General features: G+C 42.3%; 1 protein-coding gene across 1 annotated transcript; it reads right to left on the reverse strand.

Moving 5' to 3' along the window:
* Positions 1-389: 389 nt before the first annotated feature.
* On the reverse strand, positions 390-23,037 carry LOC110488610 (CCR4-NOT transcription complex subunit 6). The gene is made up of 12 exons (XM_021560885.2): positions 22,807-23,037; positions 21,739-21,863; positions 21,241-21,427; positions 20,933-21,018; positions 20,716-20,820; positions 20,567-20,635; positions 20,200-20,357; positions 19,892-20,046; positions 18,906-19,060; positions 8,296-8,529; positions 7,374-7,582; positions 390-6,462 (listed from the first exon to the last, which is right to left on the reverse strand). The coding sequence occupies exons 2-12, from the start codon at positions 21,848-21,850 to the stop codon at positions 6,226-6,228; spliced, it is 1,707 nt and encodes a 568-aa protein (XP_021416560.1). The 5' UTR covers positions 21,851-21,863; positions 22,807-23,037; the 3' UTR covers positions 390-6,225.
* Positions 23,038-23,397: the final 360 nt, after the last annotated feature.

The raw sequence follows: 23,397 nt of genomic DNA on the forward strand, positions 1-23,397 counted from the left end.
CGGTGTTTTCGATCTTATAGTGCCACCTTGTGGTCATAAAAATGATAATACTTACCTACTTAATGGTCTTCAATCCATGCTGGGACATCAGGCTGCAATAACCGTATGCCACGGAGTCTGTCTTATACCTGTAAAGTAATAAATAACTAATAAAATACAGGTAGATAAACAGATTTGGATAACTGACCAAATCTCACTGATTACTTCCAATGAACCTCAGCTTCGCAAGGCTAGATTTTGTATTTATTTAAACACAAACATGTTTGTGATTACATTAAACATACTCCAAATACTGTGAAAAGGAGGCAGGACACAGGGAACACATGTAGCATGTATTGACAACCATATTATTCAAGTTCCGCTGCAAAGAATCAGAGAAGACCGATTGAAACAGATATAGAATTTATTTTCAACCAGAAGTAGGAAAATAGATAGGTAGGACTAAAGAAAACAAGCCAAAGGGTGTTATAAACAGAAAACTAGTCCAAAGACAAACCACGAAGACGGCTTAAGAAGAAAACTGAAAAAAGCCTTGTTTACCATTCAGTTTAACAGTTTGTATAATTTTAAAAACAGCTGCCTTCATTTTATTCTCTGTTGATGAACATTCTTTGAATGTTGTGCAAGTGTTTTTGCTGGTATTCCGTGAATGGTAAACAAGCAGTTGGTCCTGTGTATGTACAATACAGTGACACATCAATATAGCATGTACTCAGCTGGCTACAGATCGTTTGATGAACAGGATTGTCTATCACTATCAGCAGGGAGGAGGGTGAGGCCTATACAAGATGGAGATACGGAGGCAGGAGAGAGAGATGAGTGAATGGGGTGATTGTTAGTGGAGGTGGAATCTGCTGTAATTACACTCGGTCTTAGGGGAAAAGCAGCGGAAAAATGGGTGGCCAAAAAAAAAAAAGTAGTGGATCATTTTCAAAAACATTTTCTTAATGACTCTGAGGGTAATACTGCCAAGTTTCTAAGGAATGGAAATGACCGGTCTGAAATAAGATGCACTATTGCAAGCCAAAATCCTTTTTGACAGACAAATTACTGTTATGGTTATAAAGGCTGTTGGAAAAGGCAAAGAGCCAAGTCATGACAGTGGTCTTTGGATGGGATGTGTATGTACTGTATAGAACAGGGGCGTCAATCATTCCACGAAGGGCCTAGTTTTTGCTGGTTTTTCCCTTTCCATTAAGACCTAGACAACCAGGTGAGGAGAGATCCTTACCATTTTAGGGACCTTAATTTAATCAATTACAAGGGAAGAGCAAAAACCAGCAGTCAGAATGAGTTTGACACGCGTTAAGGTTAGAGGATGCTCTACACTTGTACACAGAAAGCAGCTTCAGTGTGCACCTTGACAGGGAGCGCAGTCAGAGCAAGTCCTATACAACGGAGAAAACAGAAGCACAATGCAAAAGTGAAAAAGTGAACTGAGTTCAACAGTGATCACTAACTAACTGAAGTGAATGGTGACACGTCAAGCAGTGCCATTCTCCCTCCTTGATCCAATCATAGATTGGGGGGGGGGTTCAAAGTGAGGGCCAGGAGGGGACCAGAGTAACTACTCAGTTTAGCCACTATGAAGCACAAGAACAGTGGCAAGGACCAAATAGTACTCAAATCACCACAGGACCAGACTACAAAGCAGAGTTAATGAGTTAGCTGGCTAACTTTGATGATCAACCAGAAATAACCACACATGTTCTGGTTCATTAAGAATTAACTTGTATTTTTGGTTGTTGAGTCAAGTAGGTCCTTCTCATTTCAAGCTAATCTTTTGTAGTATACCTCTCAGCATCAATGAGTTAGCCAGCTAACTTGCCTACATTTTCTGAACTAAACATTTTTTTAAGACCGATAGGCTTGAAATGGGCATGGTCTCATTGACTCAACCAAAAACAAATGTCTAAGTTGTCTCCTTAAAAAAGATGGCACGCCAGGATCTTAAGCACAAATTCATAACATAGTATGAACTGGATTCGTTACATACCACACGAACTGCAACATATGAAATGGATGACTTAAGTACACAAAACTGGGGCCACTTTTGGATCGTGAGAACCACTCAAAACTACTTGGTGAAATTACACCAAAGTTTGATTGCATCTTTAAATGAACCAGAAAATCTAGTTATTTCTGGTTGTTAATCAAAGTTAACTGGCTAACTCATTGATCCTGCTTTGTAGTATAACTACGTTTTTGCTTCATTTTACATTCATGTTGGTTTCACACCAGTCAACAATAGTGCTGTCTAGAACTGAATCGGCTAATAAGACAAGGCTATCCTGGCCTAAGACAATAGTATACATCTGCTAGCCTAAGTGACATCCCAAATACAGAAAGTGTAAATATTCACGTTTGGAGTTAAACTACTCCGCTTAAGGAATCTTGAGTCGATAAAAGCATTCTGCGTCCATTTTTTACAGCGACCCAAAGTTGACCAAGTTAATGGTTTTAATGATGACTATCATTTCTACCAAAAAAAGAATCATTTGGTTGATGGAAAGGTGGGGTATGGAAAAGCAATGGGTAAAAATGAAATTGTAGCAATCATAGGATATACACAACACAATTCAAAGTTTTAGGAAGGAAACAAGAGATACATCTTTTATTCACACTTTACAAAAAAAGCTAAGTCTTTAAATCTACTACAATACTACCAGCAATTCAGGGGTATCAAACTGGACATTTGCTTCTGTTCAAAACAAATAAAATATATCAAGGGGGGAGGGGGGGGGAGTAAGGACAGAAAAAAAGCTTTTGAACTAGGACTAAATTTATATTTCCCATTTCAACCTTTCCCCTCTGTAAAAATTCATAAAATTCTAACTTTAGCACAGTGGCGAAAGAATCATATTTACTTTAAAAAGGTGACTTTAATTTATTCAATAATAAATGTGGGAAAGGAGGGGGGGGGGAGCGTGATCATTCCATTTCCTGTTTAAAATGTGACAGTTGCAATATATAGTCAGTCACAGACATATTTCAGTCCCGATGGTAACAAAACAGAGAGAGAGAGAGCGTCTGTCTGGGCCACCTGACAGATGGGGAGACGGGTCAGTTCCTCACAGATGGTACGGCAGAGGAGATGGAACGGCACAGGGGCTTCAGTAGCGGGGTTAAAAGGACTAAAGTAATACACTTGACTGTTAAGTGTCTAGGGGGTTGGACATAGGGCTAGGTATAGGGGAACATGCTTTTCTAGATCCAGAATTCAGCGGTGGAGGGGCAAGACAGGCTAGGTGACTATGGTGACAAGGGACTATCAAGGGGTTCTAAGAGCTGAGCTAAAGTACACGGAGGGTGCAAAACATTCTGGAAGTAAGGGGGTTCCAGAAGAGGTCTTCACGTTGCCCCGGTGAAAAAAAAACTAAAGCTTGACAAATATTCCATACCGGATTACTAGATCGCTCCACAAGGAGTATATACACATAACATTGTCACAGCTCATACAAAAAAAAGAAAGAAAATACAAAACGAGAACAAAAACCCCAAAGGACATCAAATGTCTGGACAGTATTTAAAAAATAAAATGGGAGAAGAGGTTGTTCCGGAGTTGGCCGATTAGAAGTAGTGCAAGACAACAAAACGGCTACGGTGAGGCACAACGTTCCGGTTGTACAACGCCAATTGTGGGATACTGGATGTGCGTGATGCAAAAAAAAATCACTCTTAGGGTCAATCTGAAATGACAACCTATTTCCTATATAGTGCACTTTTGAACAGACATACACAGGACCGGCCAAAATTTGTGCACTATATTGAATAGGGTGTTATTGGAGACCTAACCTTACTTTTGTCTGAACTGTGAGTGGATGAATGGGTCGGTTGGTGGCAGGCAGCAGTATGGACCAATGGCTTGTTAATAGAATGGATTTGAAGATGTATCATCATTTAGTCAGTAGATCTATTTACAATCTGAGAAACATGTTCTCAAATCATAACAGGAAAACAAGCAATACAGACGCATAGAAACAGTTAACCTAGGGCAGGAGTGCAAAGTAGTGGCAGCGAACGCCTGGAACAACCCCTTACGTCTTTTGTACAAGCTGGTCATTTCAATTTCATCTTAACATTTACTGGATAAAAAAAAAATTGCCATAGTTTACAATACAATCCTGTCTTTTTTTTCTTCTTCAAATTGGATCATAATTTACTCATAGTACAAAAAAAACCCTGCCAGAAAACAGGTCTTTTGTGACTCATATACAATCGTGTAAAGACAATCTAGATTTATATTCTGTACAAACACTTGTGAAAAAAACCCACTGCTGTAGAGTACGGAATTTATGGCTGAGGGAAAAAAAATCACTACTGGCCTCAAGAGACAGTGCTACAAGATCTCTGCGTATGTCCACGTGTGTGACAGTGAGAGGATTGCTGGTTTAAACTCCTGTACATCAGCTATTGCCCTCCCTCTTTAAAAAGTAACAAATCTGAAAAATGTTTAGTTGAGAATTTCCTACGTTGCATTGCCCCTCAGCCAAAATCCCCTACCCCATTACAAAAGGTGGTATATGGTCCAAATCAGGAATGGGCAACTCCAGTCCTCGGGGGGCCTGATTGCAGTCACAATTTTGCCCCAGCTAACGCACCCAACTCCTATAAATCAACTAGTCGTGATAGTTTAAAACCCAATTCGTTTAAAATCAGCTGTGTTGGCTAGAGCTGGTGAAAAAGTGAGACACCACTCCAGCACCCAAGGACTGGAGTTGCACATCCCTGGTCCAAATGAAGTCATATTAACAATGACTCTGTCACGTACACATGCAGAGGAAAAACAGTGTGCAAAAAGGGATGGTAGCTGGCCACTAATTACATGTTATTCAACTACTTAAAATCATTCAAATCTGTTCCAATCCAGAGGAAACAGATACATTTTTTTAGCACTATGCCTGACCGGCATGCCAACAAGCCTTCGCTAACTAGAGCTTACTTGCTTCCATACAACAGGTCCAGACAAGTGTATTTGGTGGTTGCGGTCATCCTTTCCTAAAAGGATAATAATCATCAACATCTAAAAACACCGTGAGGCAATTCCACAGGAACAGAGACCCAGATTTTTCACTTTAAAAACGTATGTCAAACAAACCCACTCTATGCACAAGGACTACTTTCAACAATTCCCACAGAAGACTGAACAAAAACATTTACTTGATGAACAGTGCAGATGAAAAGTTGGTAACAGAACGATGGCTCAAACTGTCATTCTGTTACCAAACGTTGCACCTGCACTGATCCAATTAAATGTGTTTTTGTCAAATTCAGTGGAAATTGTTAAAAAGTAGTCCTTGTGCATAGAGTTGTATGTTTGTTTAACTTTGCAATCATTGGTTTTTGTTTGACATACATTTTAAAGTTACAAATCGGAGTCAGTGTCACGGTTACCATGGAATTGCCTCTCAGCAGTGACATCAGTCTACATGCACCAGTGGGGTTAGTTCCTATTGCACCACTTGGAGAGGGAGACAACTGACTAGGTTCTATTACTCAATAGTAGTGGACTGGTGAGCACCACAAAGCACCCGGTGAGCACCACAATTTTGGACCCACAGAGAGATTGGCCCTATAGCACAGAAAGGAGGAGTGGCACACCATGTTATGCCTTATATGGTAGATAGATATACCATCACATTGATCTCAGTGGGGAGAGAAAAGACAAGGCCCACTCTTAGCCTTGGCTGAGACATTAGACATGTCTGTTTCTGCCATTTGTGCTGGTTTGAGATTGGTATAGGACAGACTATCAGCTGCAAGCTTTAGAAGTGGTGTCCTTTCTCTCCTTGCCTTGTAAAGGGTGTCCACAGATAGAGTGATACAAGGTATTTCTTGTGCCATTGTTCAAGACTGCACAGGTCATGTCAAAGACAACAAGAGTCAGGTGATATTGCTAAAGATCTAAATATCTATACGGGGGCCAGAGGGGATATGGTGATATAATCGAATGAATGACCGGGTGGGGGATCCAAAACATAACAGACAGGATTGACATTTTCTAAATGAAAACAAAATGGAAAACGACAATGAGGAAAATAAAAAATATATAACAGAAATCCCTGTTGGCCAGACCTCACTGTACGGCTGATTCTTATGTTACAGGTTGGTTGTGTATTCCGTCTCATCTTCTTTCCTCCAAGTGACAACGAGAGAAGAGCTGGAGGGCTAGAGGCTGCACACTGCTATAGCATACAGCGCCCCTGGAGTGGGGTTGTCTCACCACTACCTGCGTCCTCCAGGCAGGTGGATGCCGTTGACCTGGTTGTTGGCCTGGCCCTGGGGCAGAGTGCTGGGCAGCAGCAGCTCCAGCTGGGCGAACAGGGAGAAGTGGTCAGAGGGGATGTGGGGGTGCGGGCAGCCGCTGATATTGTTCTCATGGAGCCAGTTGGAGTCCAGGGGACCCAGGATGCCGAGCACATTGATCTGAGGCTTAGAGTAGAAGATGTAGTCAATCACACCCTGAGGAGAGAGCGAGACAGAGAGAGAGGAGGGGGATGAGTGACAGCGTTTACAAAACAGATTTTAATTAGGAGGGCAAACCGGCCATCAAATAAAAACGGGTTTGAATGTTGTTACAGCAGGATACTGCTTTTTAAAGGAATGCCCAGTGCCGACTGCCAAATTGACTGCAATGATTGAGCTAAACAAGCAGGAATGATACCCTACAAAGTGAGCGTTGGCTCCTTGCACAAGGCACATCTTCCTTTGTCATCTGGTTGGCAATATCCTCCATTTTAGTGTCAATGTCTTTTTCCACTTATCTGAGATCCATTCCTTTGTACAGTAGCTATCTAGCTAGCTTTGCAAATGTTTTAGCATTTCTAAGCCAACTACTCAACCACCTTGGTGGACCTGTATGATATTTCTGTAAATTAGCAAAAATATTGATCAATAACTGAATACTTCTCCCCTGCATGCAAACAGTCAGTCGCAGACTCACTGGTGCGATAAACTTTGTGGGCCAGTATTAGTTGATAAAATACTGCAAGTCTGCAGACAGGAAATGTAGAGAGATGATGCGTTTGAAAGACAAACAACCTGAACCAACTTCCGTGCATTGCTAAATGTAATATAGAGACATTTGTTTTAAAATCAGTACAAAAGTAACATTTCCGGCTAACGGAAAAGCTGATGACTGAGGAAGAGAACACGCCTAACAATTAGACACAGTGGACAAAACATCAGAGTACATGAAACCTTTGCAAAGCAGGTGTAATGCTGCAGAAAAGACCATGGGTCAATTTCAATGTCGGGAAAAATAGGATTTCCTGATAAATCAGGACAAGAACAAAAAGCAATCTGTAGCACTGTCAAAAGGCGGTGTCAGAGACATTGCTTCAGGTCTGCCTGTGTTTGTGTGGCTCCCTCACCTTGAAGTCAAAGGTGTAGTTGGTGTAAGGCATCAGGCTGTCCTCGTAGGCGCTCTTCAGCTTGAAGCCGTGGGTGATCCTGGAGTTGGACGTGGAGTTGCCGTTCTTGCCATTGCAGTTGAAGTTGGTGAGGCTATCAAGGTAGCGAAGCTCCTTGAAGTCCTTGTGGGTGCAGTCCACTCCACCCTGACTCAGGTACTCCACCACGCCTGGAGAGAGGGGGACGGTAGGGGTTTACATGAGTCCTGTTCAGTAAAGGGGAATATACTACATAAACTTGTCCAGTTACTTTTCCATTGCAACATGTTTTCCCTATGGAACAACCCATAAGTGTCTGTTAATTCCTTCATTCAAAGTAACCATCACCAAGCCATGCAGGCAGCTAGTGGGCCCATCACTATATTTATCGATTATACCTTTCCCTTTGATGGATTCTGGGTACTAAGTCCTAAACTTGGGATAGGGTTAATTATTAGGTATCCTATTGAAATAGAGTGCTTAGGTTTAGAGGGTCTACATCAGAAGTTAATGGTTATCTGTAAGAGGAAGGTATACGGTGCACGCAATTAAGCTTGAAATGTGCTGAGTGCAGGGGAAAAAAAATATTGTGGCAGCATTGATAGGGGGCGAGAGCCACGGATTAGTGATGAAGAAGGTCAAAGTCAGGTCAGGTTAAGGGAGAAAGAAGTTCATTGCCCGTATCACTTAGTTTCCTGCCTAGCAATACAGATACGATGTTTAGCAAGAAGGAGGAGACTCCACCCAAAGTGGGGTTGCTATATCACAACTATTGTAAACATGTCTTTGTCTAATGCAGCTGTATTGACTCAATGGGAAGAATAAACTTGGTTTGAGCTTTCACAGTTTCCGGTGAGTTTTTACTCAGAATTAGAACCTAACATCTTCTAACCCAGCTACTCACCAGAGTCTGGTAGAGAGTTGAGGTCGGCACAGAGAACAAGAGGGATGCCATTGGTCTCCCCAGAGACAGAGGAGAGTTTGAGGCTGCGAGTGGCCTTGTCCACAATGTTCTTCACCTCAGACAGGAACATCATGGTCTGGACCAGCTTGACGTCGGAGTACTCCGGGTCCCAGTGCATGTGGGCGTTAGCCACCAAGAGGAGCTGTTTCTCCATGCCGTGCAGAGACTTCCCCGCTGGAGAGAAGAGATAGAAAAATACATGTTGGGGTTACTTTAAAATGGTCAATAAGCAGTAGAAACAAAGAACGTCACCAACACTGTTTTGGAAAAAAGATGGATAAACGGAACATGTCTTTAAAAATCATAAAACAGAGCCATGGATGCCATGATATCAATATTATAGTTTAACCAGGTTGAGGCTATAGTTTTCCTTATAATATCTACTTTGTTGACAATACATTGAACAAAAATATAAAATGCAACATGCAGTGCGACATCTTCGCATCAATTTGATCAGGCTGTTGATTGTGGCCTGTGGAATGTTATCCCACTCTTCAATGGATGTGCAAAGTTGCTGGATATTGGTGGAAACTGTTGTACACGTTGACCCAGAGCACCCCAAACATGCTCAATGTGTGATACATCTGTTGAGTATGCAGGCCATGGAAGAACTGGGAAATTTTCAGCTTCCAGGAATTGTGTACAGATCCTTGCAACATGGGGCCGTGCATTATAATGGTGAAACAGGAGGCGATGAGTGGATGAACGGCACAACAATGGGCCTCAGGATCTCGTCACGGTATCTCTGTGCATTTCAAATTGCCATCGACAAAATGCAAGTGTGTTCATTGTCCGTAGCTTATGCTTGCCCATACCATAACCCCACCATCACTGGGCACTCTGTTCCCAACTTTGATTTCAGAAAACCGCTCGCCCACACGACGCCATACACATGGGTCGGCGGTTGTGAGGCCGGTTGGACATGCTGCCAAAATCTAAAACAACGTTTGGTGCGGCTTATGGTAGAGAAAAACATTACATTTTCTGACAACAGCTCTGGGAGACACTACTGCATTCTGCATGCCAATTGCATGCTCCCTCCAATCTTTAGACATATGTGGCATTGTGTTGTGTGACCAAACTGCACATTATAGAGTGGCCTTTTATTGTTCCCAGTACAATGTGCAATGATCATGCTGCAATGTGCAATGATCATGCTGTTTAATCAGATTCTATGCCACATCTGTCAGGTGGATGGATTATCTTGGCAAAGGAGAAATCCTCAATAACAGAGATGTAAACAGATGTGTGCACAACATTTGAGAAATAAGCTTTTTGAGAGTATGAAACACTTCTGGGATTTTTTTATTTCAGCTCATTAAACATGGGACCAACACTTCACATGGTGTTTTTATTTTGGCTTCTGATGGGGTACAACAGTTGAACTAAGCTCATGCACCCATTGATTCTTGAGGAATATATCATTCCTTTATAAGTAAAAAAATTGACGTAGCAACAGCTAATGGCCCTTTAAAAAGGCAGAGCACAGCCATGGGACACAAGCCAGAATAGTGCAGCAACAGCCTCTTCCCTTTTGAAGTTCTACATTTAAAGTGAGATGAAGATAAGCCCCTGTGGTACACCCTTGAAAACCGACTGGGAGAGACCATTTCTAAGCCATGTGGATATCCGCCAAATAATTCACCCACCATATTACAAAACGTGTTCAGTCCTTTCAGTTCTACGAATACCAAATGAGTAAGAACCAGACAAAGAGCCAGGTGCAGGGGCTAGGGTGACAAATGTCAGGGCTTGACATTCAGTTAAATTTGCCAGTGGCAAAATCAGGCCAGTGGCAACTGAAAGCTACTGGCACAAATTAAGAAAATACTGGGCCAGGACAAGATCTCACAGGAAAGCACATGATATGCTCATAATTTCAATATCAGGTGATTTTCTCAATTTTGCAGGATGATCAAGTAGCCTATAATAACCTACCCTCCATACTAGGGATGCACGATATAATCGGTGAACTTATCGGAATCGGCCGCTATTTGCTAAAAATGCTAACGTCGGCCCAATGTCTAGTTTAACGCCAATGTGCAAAACCGATGTCAAAGCTGACGTGCATACCTATATAACGTAGGTACATGACGTAATGACACCACGTAAAATGTTGCACTACTCGTGCAACACCGCATTCCTAACCTAGCCCAATGTCTGCTGTGTGGATCGAGCAGTTAAGTCGAGCATTTGAAAGTAAGAATTTCAGTGAGACAACTCGAAGGCAAACGCCATTAATGCCAAGATAATGGAATTCATTGCCCTTGACAATTAACCGTTCTCTGTCGTGGGTGACGTTGGCTTTCGCCTACTGGTTGAGCACCGGTACACACTATCAAGTACGCTACTTTTCAGATGTTGCCCCCCCGGAGTTACACATTAATAGCGCCACTGCTTTAAAAAAAAAAAGTAAAAGCATTGCTATTAGCTTCACAACTGACATTTGGACCAGCGATATCAGCCCCATGGGCATGCGGAGTCTGACAGCACAGTAGGTCTAGGATTTCGTACTGAGGAAAGTTGTATTGCAGGCTCATGAATGTGCTGGTTGTTATACCGCTGCTGCCATTTCAATGGCATTTGAGAACATGTTTGAAACATGAACACACTAGCTAAGCTCCATTCAAACAACTGACTCGAGAAATAAGCTCATCAACTGCGCCTGCAGCACACGAGACACCCTCTGTCATGGCATTGAAACGCCTGCTCAACAAAGCGATTCGGTGGCACTTTACTGTGTCGTCACCATGCTCGATGCTATGTACAAGGACCGCTACTTTGACGCAGACAAACAGGGTTACATGAAATGTTACACACACAGCTAGACAAGATGGAAACTGACACAGTGGCAGTGCACACCGAGGAAGAGAGGCCAAAGACAGAGCTGAAACTTCACTGCTTGACATTATGAAATCCTGGTTGAGAATGAAACGACTGAACAAACAGCAGAGCAAGTAAGTAAAATAAATCAGTTTTGATTATGTTTTACTGGTAATGGGGGCATATGTTAACCCAGGCACTCCAGCCCCCGGCATCACTCCCATTCCTCAGCTGCTCTCATTTGTTGACTTCTGTAACCGTAAAAGCATTGGTATCATGCATGTTAACATTAAAAGCCTCCTCCCTAAAAGTTTGTTTTATTCACTGCTTTAGCACACTCCGCCAACCTGGATGTCCTAGCCGTGTCCGAATCCAGGCTTAGGAAGGCCACCAAAAATCCTGAAATGTCCATCCCTAACGACTACATTTCCCGACAAGGTGGAACTACCAAAGGGGGCGGAGTTGCAATATACTGCAGAGATAGCCTGCAGAGTTCTGTCATACTATCCAGGTCTGTGCCCAAACAATTTGAGCTTCTACTTTTAAAAATCTCCCTTTCCAGAAGCAAGTCTCTCACCGCTGCTGCTTGTTATAGACCCCCAGTTGTGCCCTGGACACCATATACGAATTGATCAACGGCCCTCTCTCTCTAACCTACGAGACACAAACCTAATTCCGTAACCATGGGCATACTCTTAGATATCATCCTGACCAACCTGCCCTCTAAATACCCCTCTGCTGTCTTCAAACAGGATCTCAGCGATCACTGCCTCATTGCCTGCGGTCAAACGACCACCCCTCCTAACTGTCAAACAGTCCCTAAAGCACTTCAGCGAGCAGGCCTTTCTAATCAACCTGGCCCGGGTATCCTGGAAGGATACTCACCTCATCCCGTCAGTAGAGGAAGCCTGGTTGCGCTAAAAATGTGCTTTCCTCTCCCATTTTAAATAAGCATGATCCATTCAAAAAATGTAGAACTAAGGACAGATATAGCCATTGGTTCACCAAAGACTTGACTTCCCTTGACCAGCACAAAGACACCCTGTGGTGTTCTGCATTAGCATCGAATAGCCCCCGCAACTTATATACCAATATACAGTCAGTTACGAAAGCCAACACTCTCTCTGGCCGCCTTTCTTTCCAGTTCTCTGCTGCCAAATGACTTGAACGAATTGCAAAAATCACAGAAACTAGAGACATATCTCCCTCACTAACTTGAAGCATCAGCTGTCTGAGCAGCTTACCGATCACTGTACACAACCAATCTGTAAATAGCACACCCTAAATCTGTAAATAGCACACCTCATCCCCATATTATTACTTACCCTCTTGCACCCCAGTATCTCTACTTGCACATCTGCACATCTGTCACTCCAGTATTAATGCTAAATTTGAATTATTTTCACCTCTGATCTATTTGCCTACAAGATTTTACAATTATTTTGTGTTATTGACTGTACGTTTGTTTGTGTAACTGTTGTTTTTAAATCGCACTGGTTTCCTTTATCTTGGCCAGGTCACAGTTGTAAATGAGAACTTGTTCTCAACTGGCTTACCTGGTTAAGTAAAGGTGAAATAAAAAATAAAAAAATAAAAAACTGTAAATGCCAACAAAATAACTTATTGGGCAGTGTGTGTGCGTAACCTTTAACTAGGCAAGTCAGTTAAGAACAAACTTAATTACAATGACGGCCCACCTAGGCCAAACCATGACAACTCTGGGCCAATTGTGCACCGCCCTATGGGACTCCAATCACGGCCGAATGTGATATAGCCTGGATTCGAACCAGGCCTCTTGCACGGCGATGCAGTGCCTTAGACCGCTGCGTCTGTGTGTTTTAACTAATTAACGGTACTAGAATGCTTAAAAAGGCTGCAAAAATGGTAAATATCTGTTTTCGGTATCAGTTTTCTTGGGTCAAGGAAAATATATGATATCGGCCAAAAATATAATATCGGTACATCACTAGCATACACAATAACATTTTAACTTGACAATATATTTACATTGATTGCGTAAATGTTGTCCAACAACCTCAAAAAAGTGTTATTTTTTTTAACGATTTTAAGCAGTCAGTCTACAGTTGAAGGGCCCTATGAAATCAGTTTAATCTTTTGCTAAATACTGTTTCCCCCAGTTTGATTTTCCAGGTTCCCCTAGTTTTTATAAAAATATATATAAAACTTAAGAAACATTTTCCCAATGGATGTCCACAACAATGCTTAAACCACATCGGGAGACCTTTGGGGGAGGGTGTAGTTGCCCTTTAATTCAATTGCCACCTACTGAGAGATCGCTGTTTGGCTTTCTGTAGCTTACTACACAATGAACAGCAACATGTATGTGATGGCAGAGTCTGCCAAACAAATGCTGACCTAATAGACACAAATCATGATACAATTCTGCCAGTTAGATCTACTTTGCAGTCAACATTTAAAATTGGGAAAGTCTTTAGAAAAATGTTATTCCCTCAGAGCATGATTTAATTGTTCAAAGACTTAACCAGGACTTCATACCCACTGTTGCCTTAGTATCTACCAGTAAATGCTGTATCATAAATTGAAATGAATTACACTACCATTCAAAATTTGGGGTCACTTAGAAAAGTCCTTGTTTTTTAAATAAAATAAAATGTGTCCAGTATCTGGAGCGTCAGCATTGAAGAGGCAACACAGGGATGCTGGCCTTCTAGGCAGAGTTACTCTGTCCAGTGTCTGTTCTTTTGCCCAACTTAATCTTTTCTTTTTATTGGCCAGTCTGGGATATGGCTTTTTCTTTGCAACTCTGCCTAGAAGGCCAGCATCCTGGAGTCGCCTCTTCACGTTGAGACTGGTGTTTTGCAGGTACTATTTATTGAAGCTGTCAGTTGAGGTCTTGTGAGGCGTGTGTTTCTCAAACTAGACACTAATGTACTTGTCCTCTTGCTCAGGTGTGCACCGCGGCCTCCCACTCCTCTTTCTATTCTGGTTAGGGCCAGTTTGCTCTGTTCTGTGAAGGGAGTAGTGCACAGCGTTGTACGAGATCTTCAGTTTCTTGGTCATTTCTCGCATGGAATAGCCTTAATTTCCTAGAAAAAGAATAGACTGACGAGTTTCAGAAGAAAGGTTTTTATCCTGTAAATCGAACCCACAAATGATAATGCTCCAGATGCTTAACTAGTCTAAAGAAGGACAGTTTTATTGTTTCTTTAAATCAGCACAAGTTTTCAACTGTCCTTACAATTTCTTTCAAAAACAAGGACATTTCTATGTAACCAAACTTTTGACCGGAAGAGTATGTATATAAACTCTGGATTGCTGACGCTATACATTGGCCAATGAGAGGCTTTGAAGCCACAAAATGACATGTATTTAAGTATTTCGTGTTGTTGTGGGGACCGTAACATAAAAACTTTGAAGATGGTAGGAAGCATGAGTTTTTACTCAAACTGTGGTCAGTCTTAACTATAGGTAACCAGATCGTAACTACAACTAACTACACAGTTATGTTTTAGCATTTTTACATATTTATTAACTTATGTTCGGAACTACACACAAGGCACTATTTATCAACATCATATGGAGAACCAGTGCTACCTAGGTAGTTCCAACTGGCTAACGTTAGCATGGCTAGCAGGTAAAATGCAATTACACTCCAAACCAAGTGTTGGCGCTGGTGAGCTTCTATGTACAGCCACAAAGTAAAAAACATAAATTAATGCAAAAAAACTGCATCTCCTCATTTCCTGTGCATTTGGAAGTGGTAGTCGAGCGAGTGAGCATTGTAGTGGTCTTCTGCTGTCCGTAGCCAGCACACTAAAACCCACAAGGCTGGGGTTACTACTCATTTGAAGTGGGACCGGTTTGTCTGGTTGAAGCAAGCAGATTGGAGTATGGGAACCATGCACACATCTACTGTACGACTGATGGCTTAGTATAACCAGTGGAAGGTAGAATTCGGAGTGAGACTGACGAACCAGGTACTGTGCAGAGCGTGACTGAAGCCTTCAACCGCCATTTTCTACAAACATACAGGTAACATCGCAAGTATCAGCAGCGATGGCGATCAACTGGGTAAATTCAATGTGGATTTACCTCACTATATCACTCTATTGGAAAAGCGGACTCCCAACAAAAAGCCAGCAGATATAATGTAGAGAGAGCAGAGACTTACCGATTGACTGCTGAGTTGGCCACCAAAGTTAAGGGCCGTCAGCGGGAGAGATCGATTCACTGGCAGGTTGCTGCCAGTGCTAGACTAGTTGTTCTCTAGCTTACTACTTAGATATATGTTGACTGTGGTGGTTGGCTAGCAAGCAGGCTAAAATAACCAAGTTTAGCTGGCTGGCTAAGAACTGCTTATACCGGTAACATTATTTGATAACTGGTTAGATGGCGTTATGCATTTCCAAAACGTGTTTACTTTAACAAAGATATCTAGATATTTAGTGGATATGTATCGATATATAGACTGTGTGCGCTGCTTTTAAAATGTATGTCGCTCTGTCTGTGAGCTACATACATTGTTATTATTGTTATGCATCATGCCATGTTTTATGTTGACCCTAGGAAGTGTAGCTGCTGCTTTCGCAACAGCTAATTAGGATCCCAATAAAATATATGTTGAGCCTGAATGGGATAGTGTCATAGCAAGGTCTAGGATTTACAGCAGCGACGGGCAACCCCCTTTTGTAGGCCCATGCATTTAAAAAATAAAAATAGAAACTTGTGTTGGTCCCATGTTTCATGGCCTAAAATAAAAGACAGCAGAAATGTTCAATACGCACAAAAAGCTTTTTCTCTCAAAATGTTTTGAACAAATCTGTTCACATTCCTGTTAGTGAGCAGTTCTCCTTTACCAAGATAAACCAGCCACCTGACAGGTGTGGTATGTCAAGAAGCAGATTAAACGGCATGATCATTACACAGTTGCACCTTGTGCGGGGGACAATAAAAGGCCACTAAAATAAACAGTTTGTCACAATGCCACATGTCTCAAGTTCAGGGAGCGTGGAATTGGCATGCTGACTGCAGGAATGTCCAACCAGCCTCAAAACCGCAGACCACGTGTAATCATTCAAGCCCAGGACCTCCACATCTAGCTTCTTCACCTGCGGGATCGTCTGAAGGGGAAGGGGTGCTCAATAATATTTCTGTATGTATTAAAGCCCTTCTGTGGGGAAAAACATGCTGATTAGCTGGGCCTGACTTCAAAGTGGGTGGGTCTATGCCTTCCCAGGACATCCCCATGCTTGCACCTCTGCCCAGCAGATTATGTGAGTCAAGTTCAGCAGTTGGCCGCTCAAGGCGCTCCATGTCCTTTCCTACGCTTTGATAAAAAAACGCTCCAGGCCTCCAGAAAAAAAAATATCCTGCTCCCAAATTCACACCATTCATTAAAATAAGGATTTGACCAAAACCAATATATTTGTATGACTACCTGGACCTACCAACTGTTTAACGTATTGAAACTAAAACATAGATTTGAATGAACAGTAAGAATATCCATGAAAAGGTGAACATAAGACACTAACAATTTCAAAAATGATACATGTCATTAAACAGTATATAAACTTTAAAAAGGTCAGGAGCCAGAAAGGGAGCCTAAGGAGGAATTAAAATTAATTTAGGCTATATCATTTCAATTATGGTAGGGACATAAACCACACAGCATTTAAAAAAAAAATTGTATGAAGTCATAGGTCTGTAAATCGCACATAGGCTTCGACTTACTTTAGAATTAAATACAAATTAAATGACTTATTAGTGCCTTTGAATTACATTTTAGAATCACGAGCTTGGCCAGCCTGTGGCTTCAGGCTCATGCGAGAGCCGGCCAGCAGTGGAGAATATCCTTTACACACTTCGAGCCACTGTGGATGCTAAACACCCTTTTGGCCACTCTTGCCAGGCTGGGCAGTTTTTGTATTTTTCTATTAGGTAGACCCAAAAGGTTTTTAGGCCAAATAACTTCATCAAAACAGAAAGCTCCTTGAACGTGGGAATATGCCAGGCCTATTGGGCAAAAATCTAATTATGGCCCATTGTATTGATAATGTAACAAAAAGTTTGAGATCTGATTTTCTTATTATAAATACTTTGATACAATGACATTTATCTACCCACCTCCTTTATTTTAGCATGTGCACATAGTAAGTACACCATCAAACTTTTGGGATAAGTGTCTTTTCATATTCCACAATGATTCTTTAGTTGTGGATGTTTCATGTAGCCAGTGTGTAATAACTTCCATATCCCGCATGTAGAACAATGTTATCCGGTCTGTAACTTAACAGTTTAGTACCATACCAGAAGGTGTCATCCAAGCCTTACACATAAGTGGACACTACATCACCGCTCTCCCTCCTCACCTTGATTTAGCGTTTTGTCAGTTTCTTTATGAAAATATTTAGCCAACTCCATAACAGTAGCTAAAGCAATGGGCTATTAGGAGCACAAGTAGACTACAAACGCATGCTGGGGGGGGGGGGGGGGGGGGGGGCATGCCTCTTGCTCGTGAAGTGAGCGTTAGTGGAGTGGGCAAGAAGGTCGACGCTCGAGCCTTCAGGAAATCTCACTCCAGTCAAAATCGGGCACGCTCCGCTCCTCGCTCACATACTCTGCTATTTATTTCAGTTGAACGATTTCCTTATATGAACTTTAACTAATCAAAATGGTTGTGATTATATTACACACACCTACTCATTCAAGGGTTTCTTTATTTTTACTATTTGACCTGGCACAACCCCCACAATCACCCGACCTCAACCCAATTGAGATGGTTTGGGATGAGTTGTACCGCAGAGTGAAGGAAAAGCAGCCAACAAGTACTCAGCATATGCGGGAATTCCTTCAAGTCTGTTGGAAAAGCATTCCTCGTGAAGCTGGTTGAGAGAATGCCAACGGTGTGCAAAGCTGTCATCAAGGCAAAGGGTGGCTACTTTGAAGAACCTCAAATGTAAAATATATTTTGACACTTTTGGTTACTACATGATTCCATGTTTACTACATGATTCCATGTGTCAAAGTGTTGTCGTCACTATTATTCTACAATGTAGAAAATAGTACAAATAAAAACCCTTGAATGAGTAGGTTTCCAAACTTTTAACTGATACTGTATGCATGTTTATATCTCCATTTTTTGGAACTCAGTCGGGGTCTCAACCTAATGTTGGGAGTTAGAATAGTAGAAAACAAGGTGCAATTTTGAACGTTGGTTGTGCAGCAGCAGATCCTCTTGTTATGTCAGTCACTCAATTAGCCCATGTCAGTTTTTTTTTTTTTTAGATTGGTAAATTAGTTTAGGCAGGCATCTAAACTTGTAATAATGGTCAAATTACTGACCAGGGGGCCCACATTGATTTAGTTAAGTCACTCATATCACTGCAAACATTTCTCTCCACCCCATGACAAAATGTGTAGAACTGCTCGAAATGAACTCCAAAACGTTTGTCCTCCGCTGTCAGGACAGGGGCCACTAAAATGTTTTGCTAGCAAGGTGGGTCCCCCCCCACACAACAAAAGTTAACTTAAGGGACCCAAAAGGCTAGGGCTGGCTCTGACTGCATGTATGGGTATGATGTGGGTACGAAGTCCCGCTTGTCACTGCGGCCCCTCATAATGACTTCAGATTTATTTGCGGCCCACACCCCCATCAAAAGTTGCCCATCACTGGTCTAGGGTGAGAAAATGGAGAGGGCCATAACTAGGTGTAGGGTCTATAGTTGGAAAAGGAACATAACACTCACAGGATTCCTCCATCATTTCCTTGCGGACCTCCAGCAGTACAGCCACTCCGATGTTGTCCTTGGTCATAACCCTGTTGAGCATGGCCTCAGAGCCTTCAGAGTTAGCCATGGCCAGCTGGTTAAACTCTACCGTGTGTTTCTGCACCACACCGAACCTGAGGGAAGAAGGCAAGGGGGAAGAGAGATGTGATAAGTAACCAAGTTTCCATCCAACCATTTCATGCGGATGAATTACCTGACGCATATAAAAAAACATTAAAAAAAAAAAAATCACAACAGGGCTGGTGGAAACAGGAAACGTCAATACAATTTTAGAATTGTCAACTGACAATTTGTTCGTTTGACATGGTGGGATCTTTGTGTTATTCAAATTCATTATGTGAGATATGGTGGCGGAAACACCTACCACCAGAAAGCTGAAAAGCATTAAGTTTATTAGGCAGATTAAATCAATTAGGATAAACTTCACATGGCGTTTAAGTGCACGGTGATCATGCAAATCTCCAATAGGCTAAATATCTAGGGTAGGCTATTTGAACGCTGGTGACAAGATCGGTAATTGGCTGCCAATTATCAAATAAAATGATCTTGCTCATCCACGTAAGCTATCCACTTTATCAGCAAACTTGTCGAGAGAGCATGCGCCAAAACCAGATTGGTCAAGTTTGCTATATTTATATCACCACAACAGTTTGTTACAAAACCACCAGTAGAGATAAATGTAACCTGTTTTTTTTTTGTTCTCGGTACCTGGGAACTTAACTGCAAAATTGTTTTTTTACATCATCTTGCACAGCCTTTTATTAGCAACAAGTCAGTTGATGGAAACACCACTGGTGGGAAATTGTGCATATTGGTTTTATGCACATTTTAGAATATTTACTTGAAAATCTGTCACCATTTGGATGGGAACTTAGCTAGTGTGTCATTGAGCATTGTGTGGAGAAGAAAAGAAAGCATTGACAGTGCTCCTCTGGTGCACTCACTTTTCTGTCCTGTAGAAAACTGCGCACCCGTCCACATGTTTGCGGTCTGACTCATGCATGGTTCTGGCTCGAGACTTTGGGCTGAAGAAGCCCTCGTAGCCCTGCTCCTTCAGCTCTGGCAGGAAATACTGGTAGTACTGCTCCGTCTCCACTTCCTGTAGAAAATAAATCAAAATCCATACATTAAAGTGGACAGATGACTTAATGTACCAGGGAAATCAGATTCATTGATCAATGACTTGCCAGAGAGAAACCAAAATGACTGCGACAGGAGTTGTTTAACACTGGGTCGAGGTTTACCCACATACCTGTAGGTTGATGATATCAGCGTTGCAGTTCATGATCTCCTGCATGATGGACTTCTTCCTGTACTCCCAGTTGAGGGCCCAGGAAGGGCAGTAGCCATAGAGCTGGCGCGTGGCGTACTTATCACACAGCACATTGTAGCACATCACTGAGAACAACGCTGAGAGGGAGGACAGGGAGGGAGAGACGTAGGATATAGAACCTTATTCAGTGTATTCTTATTTTAGGCCAGGGAATACAACAGTACCGCGATACTCATTAGTATTGTGGCAAGGAAACAAAACACTAAGCGGATTTAACTTCTTTAGGAAAACATCCCGTGTGTGTGTGCGTGCACGTGTGTACAGGGACTGTCTGCTGGTCTCTCACCAGAAGGTCTCGTCTGGTCCGGCTCCTGGAGTGCGATCCACGACCGGGACGGGGGCTGCTCTGTGGGGGCTGGGGACAGGAGGAGTTGTCCACGTTAACCATTAGTAATTTTTGCTAATACGTTATGTGAGAGACAGAGGGTGACTTACTGCATTTGATTGAACCTGCCAGATTGTCCAACAGGTAGTTCAGCAATTTCCTCGTGCCATCATGCTCCTGGTACAGGCTCATGATTTCTTGTGCAAGTGGATTTCCTGATAGGAGCAGGAACGAAGACAACGTTGAATGACATTTTTAAAAATGCAATGGGATCTACAATGGGGTCTCCAGGATGGAATGGTTACCAAGACGATAAGCCACACTCACCTTTCAACCCCAGTGTTTGTAACTGAAACAGTTTCCCCAATTCGAATGGCAGAACCCGCAATTGGTTGTTATTTAAAAGCAGCTCCCTGTTGAGGACGGACACAGGGAAAAGTGTCAGAGACAAGCCTCTGTGACAATACAGCTCCTTCCTCAACTTTCCCATAAACAATTAACATATTGACCAGTGATCTATACAGGCAAAAGTAAATGCTCTGTGAGCCCAACAGGCAACGGTTATTCTCAGGCACCAACTAGTGACAAGTTTAGAACAAAGTGAATACTGGGAAGTGCGGTTCCCAGCGGCTCACCTGAGAGAGACCATGTGGCCGAGCTCTGCCGGCAGGCTCCTGATCTTATTGGACGACAGATCCAGGTACAACAGGTTGTGTAGTTTGGCAATGTCAGGTGGGATGCGTGACAGACAGTTGTCAGCGATATGTAGGGCAGTGAGGTGGGTCAGAGTCCACAGAGATGGGCTCAGGCTCCTGACATTACCTGGAGAGAGAGAGATGTGGAGGGGTAGATAAACACACAGTTGAGTCATGTCTCTGTGGTGGCTTTTCATGCAAAGCAGATATGTATTGGATAGAAACAAACCTGAGTAAACAATCATGCTAGACTTGCCGGTCAAACCAATATACATGCTTATAAAACAGAGGACCTTATCCTCTAAGCGCTAGAATGCTGGTCACTGAAAAAAAAATGGTTGATAAACTGGCCTAGACTAAAGCACCCTCACTTGCTGAGTCCTAATATGAGAACAGCACCCCTCCACAGCTTCTGGGCCACCCCCCTGCAATGCTCACCTGTGATTTCCAGCTCAGCCCAGTAAGACTTCTTTCCATTGGCTGCCTCCTCAGTTGACATGATAGTGTACATCCGCCTGGGGTCTGGCGGTTCATATTTTTCCTTGGGCATTCCTGCTGTAACACTGGGGAAAATCATTTTTAGTAATTGAACATTATATCTATCCACTGATAACATGCATGTCAAACGCAATTAGATATCCATTGCACAAAACGGACATTTTGAAAGTGACTGTTCACTAGCAGCTTTCTAGGTACTTTACAAACATGCAAAGAGGAACGTAACTTTTCAAGAGGGCTTCGCTTGATTCTGACAACTTCTGGAAATGAGGCTCAAAGATGTGGCCATATTATTGGCTGGCTGCTGATACTAATTGCAGAAATAAATCCGGTTCAACGAGAACGCATTGCTTTACAACTTAGCAGCGAGGGAAATAAATAAAGTTGAACTTCTAATACTCATTGCAACAGCTCGGTAATCTAGTTAGCCAGCCAACTAACGTTAGTTCTACACAACAGGCCACACAGAGCACTGACCACCACTAAATAGTTTGAGAACACAAACTGGCCGGCTAGTTAGACAATTGGGTGGCTCGTTGAGCCCCGCATCGGGTCAGGAAAAATGGACTTAGCTCGATAGCTGAGAATTTTAGCTACTGTTAGGGGCTAACTAGCAAATTAGCCAACGAACGGCCGTCCACTACAAAATAACGTATTGAGAATTATAGTTAGCTGATATAGTTACCTAACCAATGAATTGAGAAGATATTAACGGTTGCATATTATTCTAGATGTAACTGACCATAACACGCTAGGCTGACAGAGTAGCAACTAACTAGTTCACTTATGGCTAACTAGCTAGCGTACCTATGCTGGCTATTCCTAATGGAAATCACCGCTGAAAGCTAATGTTGGCTAGCTAAGCTAGGTATCTACATTTTCCGAACCTGTCCGACTTCATATATGCATAAGTAGCACTTTATGAAACACATATGCAGCAATAATTGAAAACAATTGAGTTGTGGATCTGTTTCACCCAAAGCAACTCGTCGCTTGTGTTGATTTTACCTGCAAACGCATACCAATCTGTATCGCGAGGACGAGTGTGTGCTCTCTTTTGTTTCTACTTTCTCGTTTCCGCTGCTGTATCACAAGGAACAAACAAGCATCATGGCGACTGTCAGGTTTTTTTTCTCTCTGTGTGATAACAACGCTTGGTGCTATTGGTTAGCTCTTGGATGGACCGCACCATCTGCGGTTGAATCAGGAAGGCTTTGGCGCAGATGGAACAATGTGACAGATATTTCACCGGATATATAAATGTGAAGCCTCCGCTTGGCGTTTCCACACACTACCAAATTTGGTAGTGAGAGGAAGCCCATTGGCCAGCGGTGGGAGAAGATGAAAAGAGATGCATTTTGGCCGACATTCTGCACATTTTTTCATCGATGAAACATTTGATCTCAATATAGTTTTATGTTACCAACACTACAATCTGTTTTGAACAGAGTGGACTAGGTTTTGTAGACTTTTCCCTTTGCCAAAGTTTTTTAAAAGTGCGTTGTTTACAAGGAGTGCAAAGGCGAATTAAGTTAATGCAGACGCGCACTTCACAGAGTAGGCGTTCCCTAATTGAAATATGCAGATGTTTGCTAGAAC

The sequence above is a fragment of the Oncorhynchus mykiss genome, chromosome 14, assembly GCF_013265735.2.
Source record: "Oncorhynchus mykiss isolate Arlee chromosome 14, USDA_OmykA_1.1, whole genome shotgun sequence".
NCBI lineage: Eukaryota > Metazoa > Chordata > Actinopteri > Salmoniformes > Salmonidae > Oncorhynchus > Oncorhynchus mykiss.

Excerpts from the sequence above, each read along its gene's own strand:
- LOC110488610 (XM_021560885.2), bottom strand. The coding sequence starts at position 21,850 with ATGCCCAAGGAAAAATATGAACCGCCAGACCCCAGGCGGATGTACACT. Across the intron at positions 21,428-21,738 it reads GGCTGAGCTGGAAATCACAG|GTAATGTCAGGAGCCTGAGC; the intron begins GTGAGCATTGCA and ends CTCTCTCTCCAG. Across the intron at positions 20,636-20,715 it reads GGCAGGTTCAATCAAATGCA|CCCCCACAGAGCAGCCCCCG; the intron begins GTAAGTCACCCT and ends TCCTGTCCCCAG.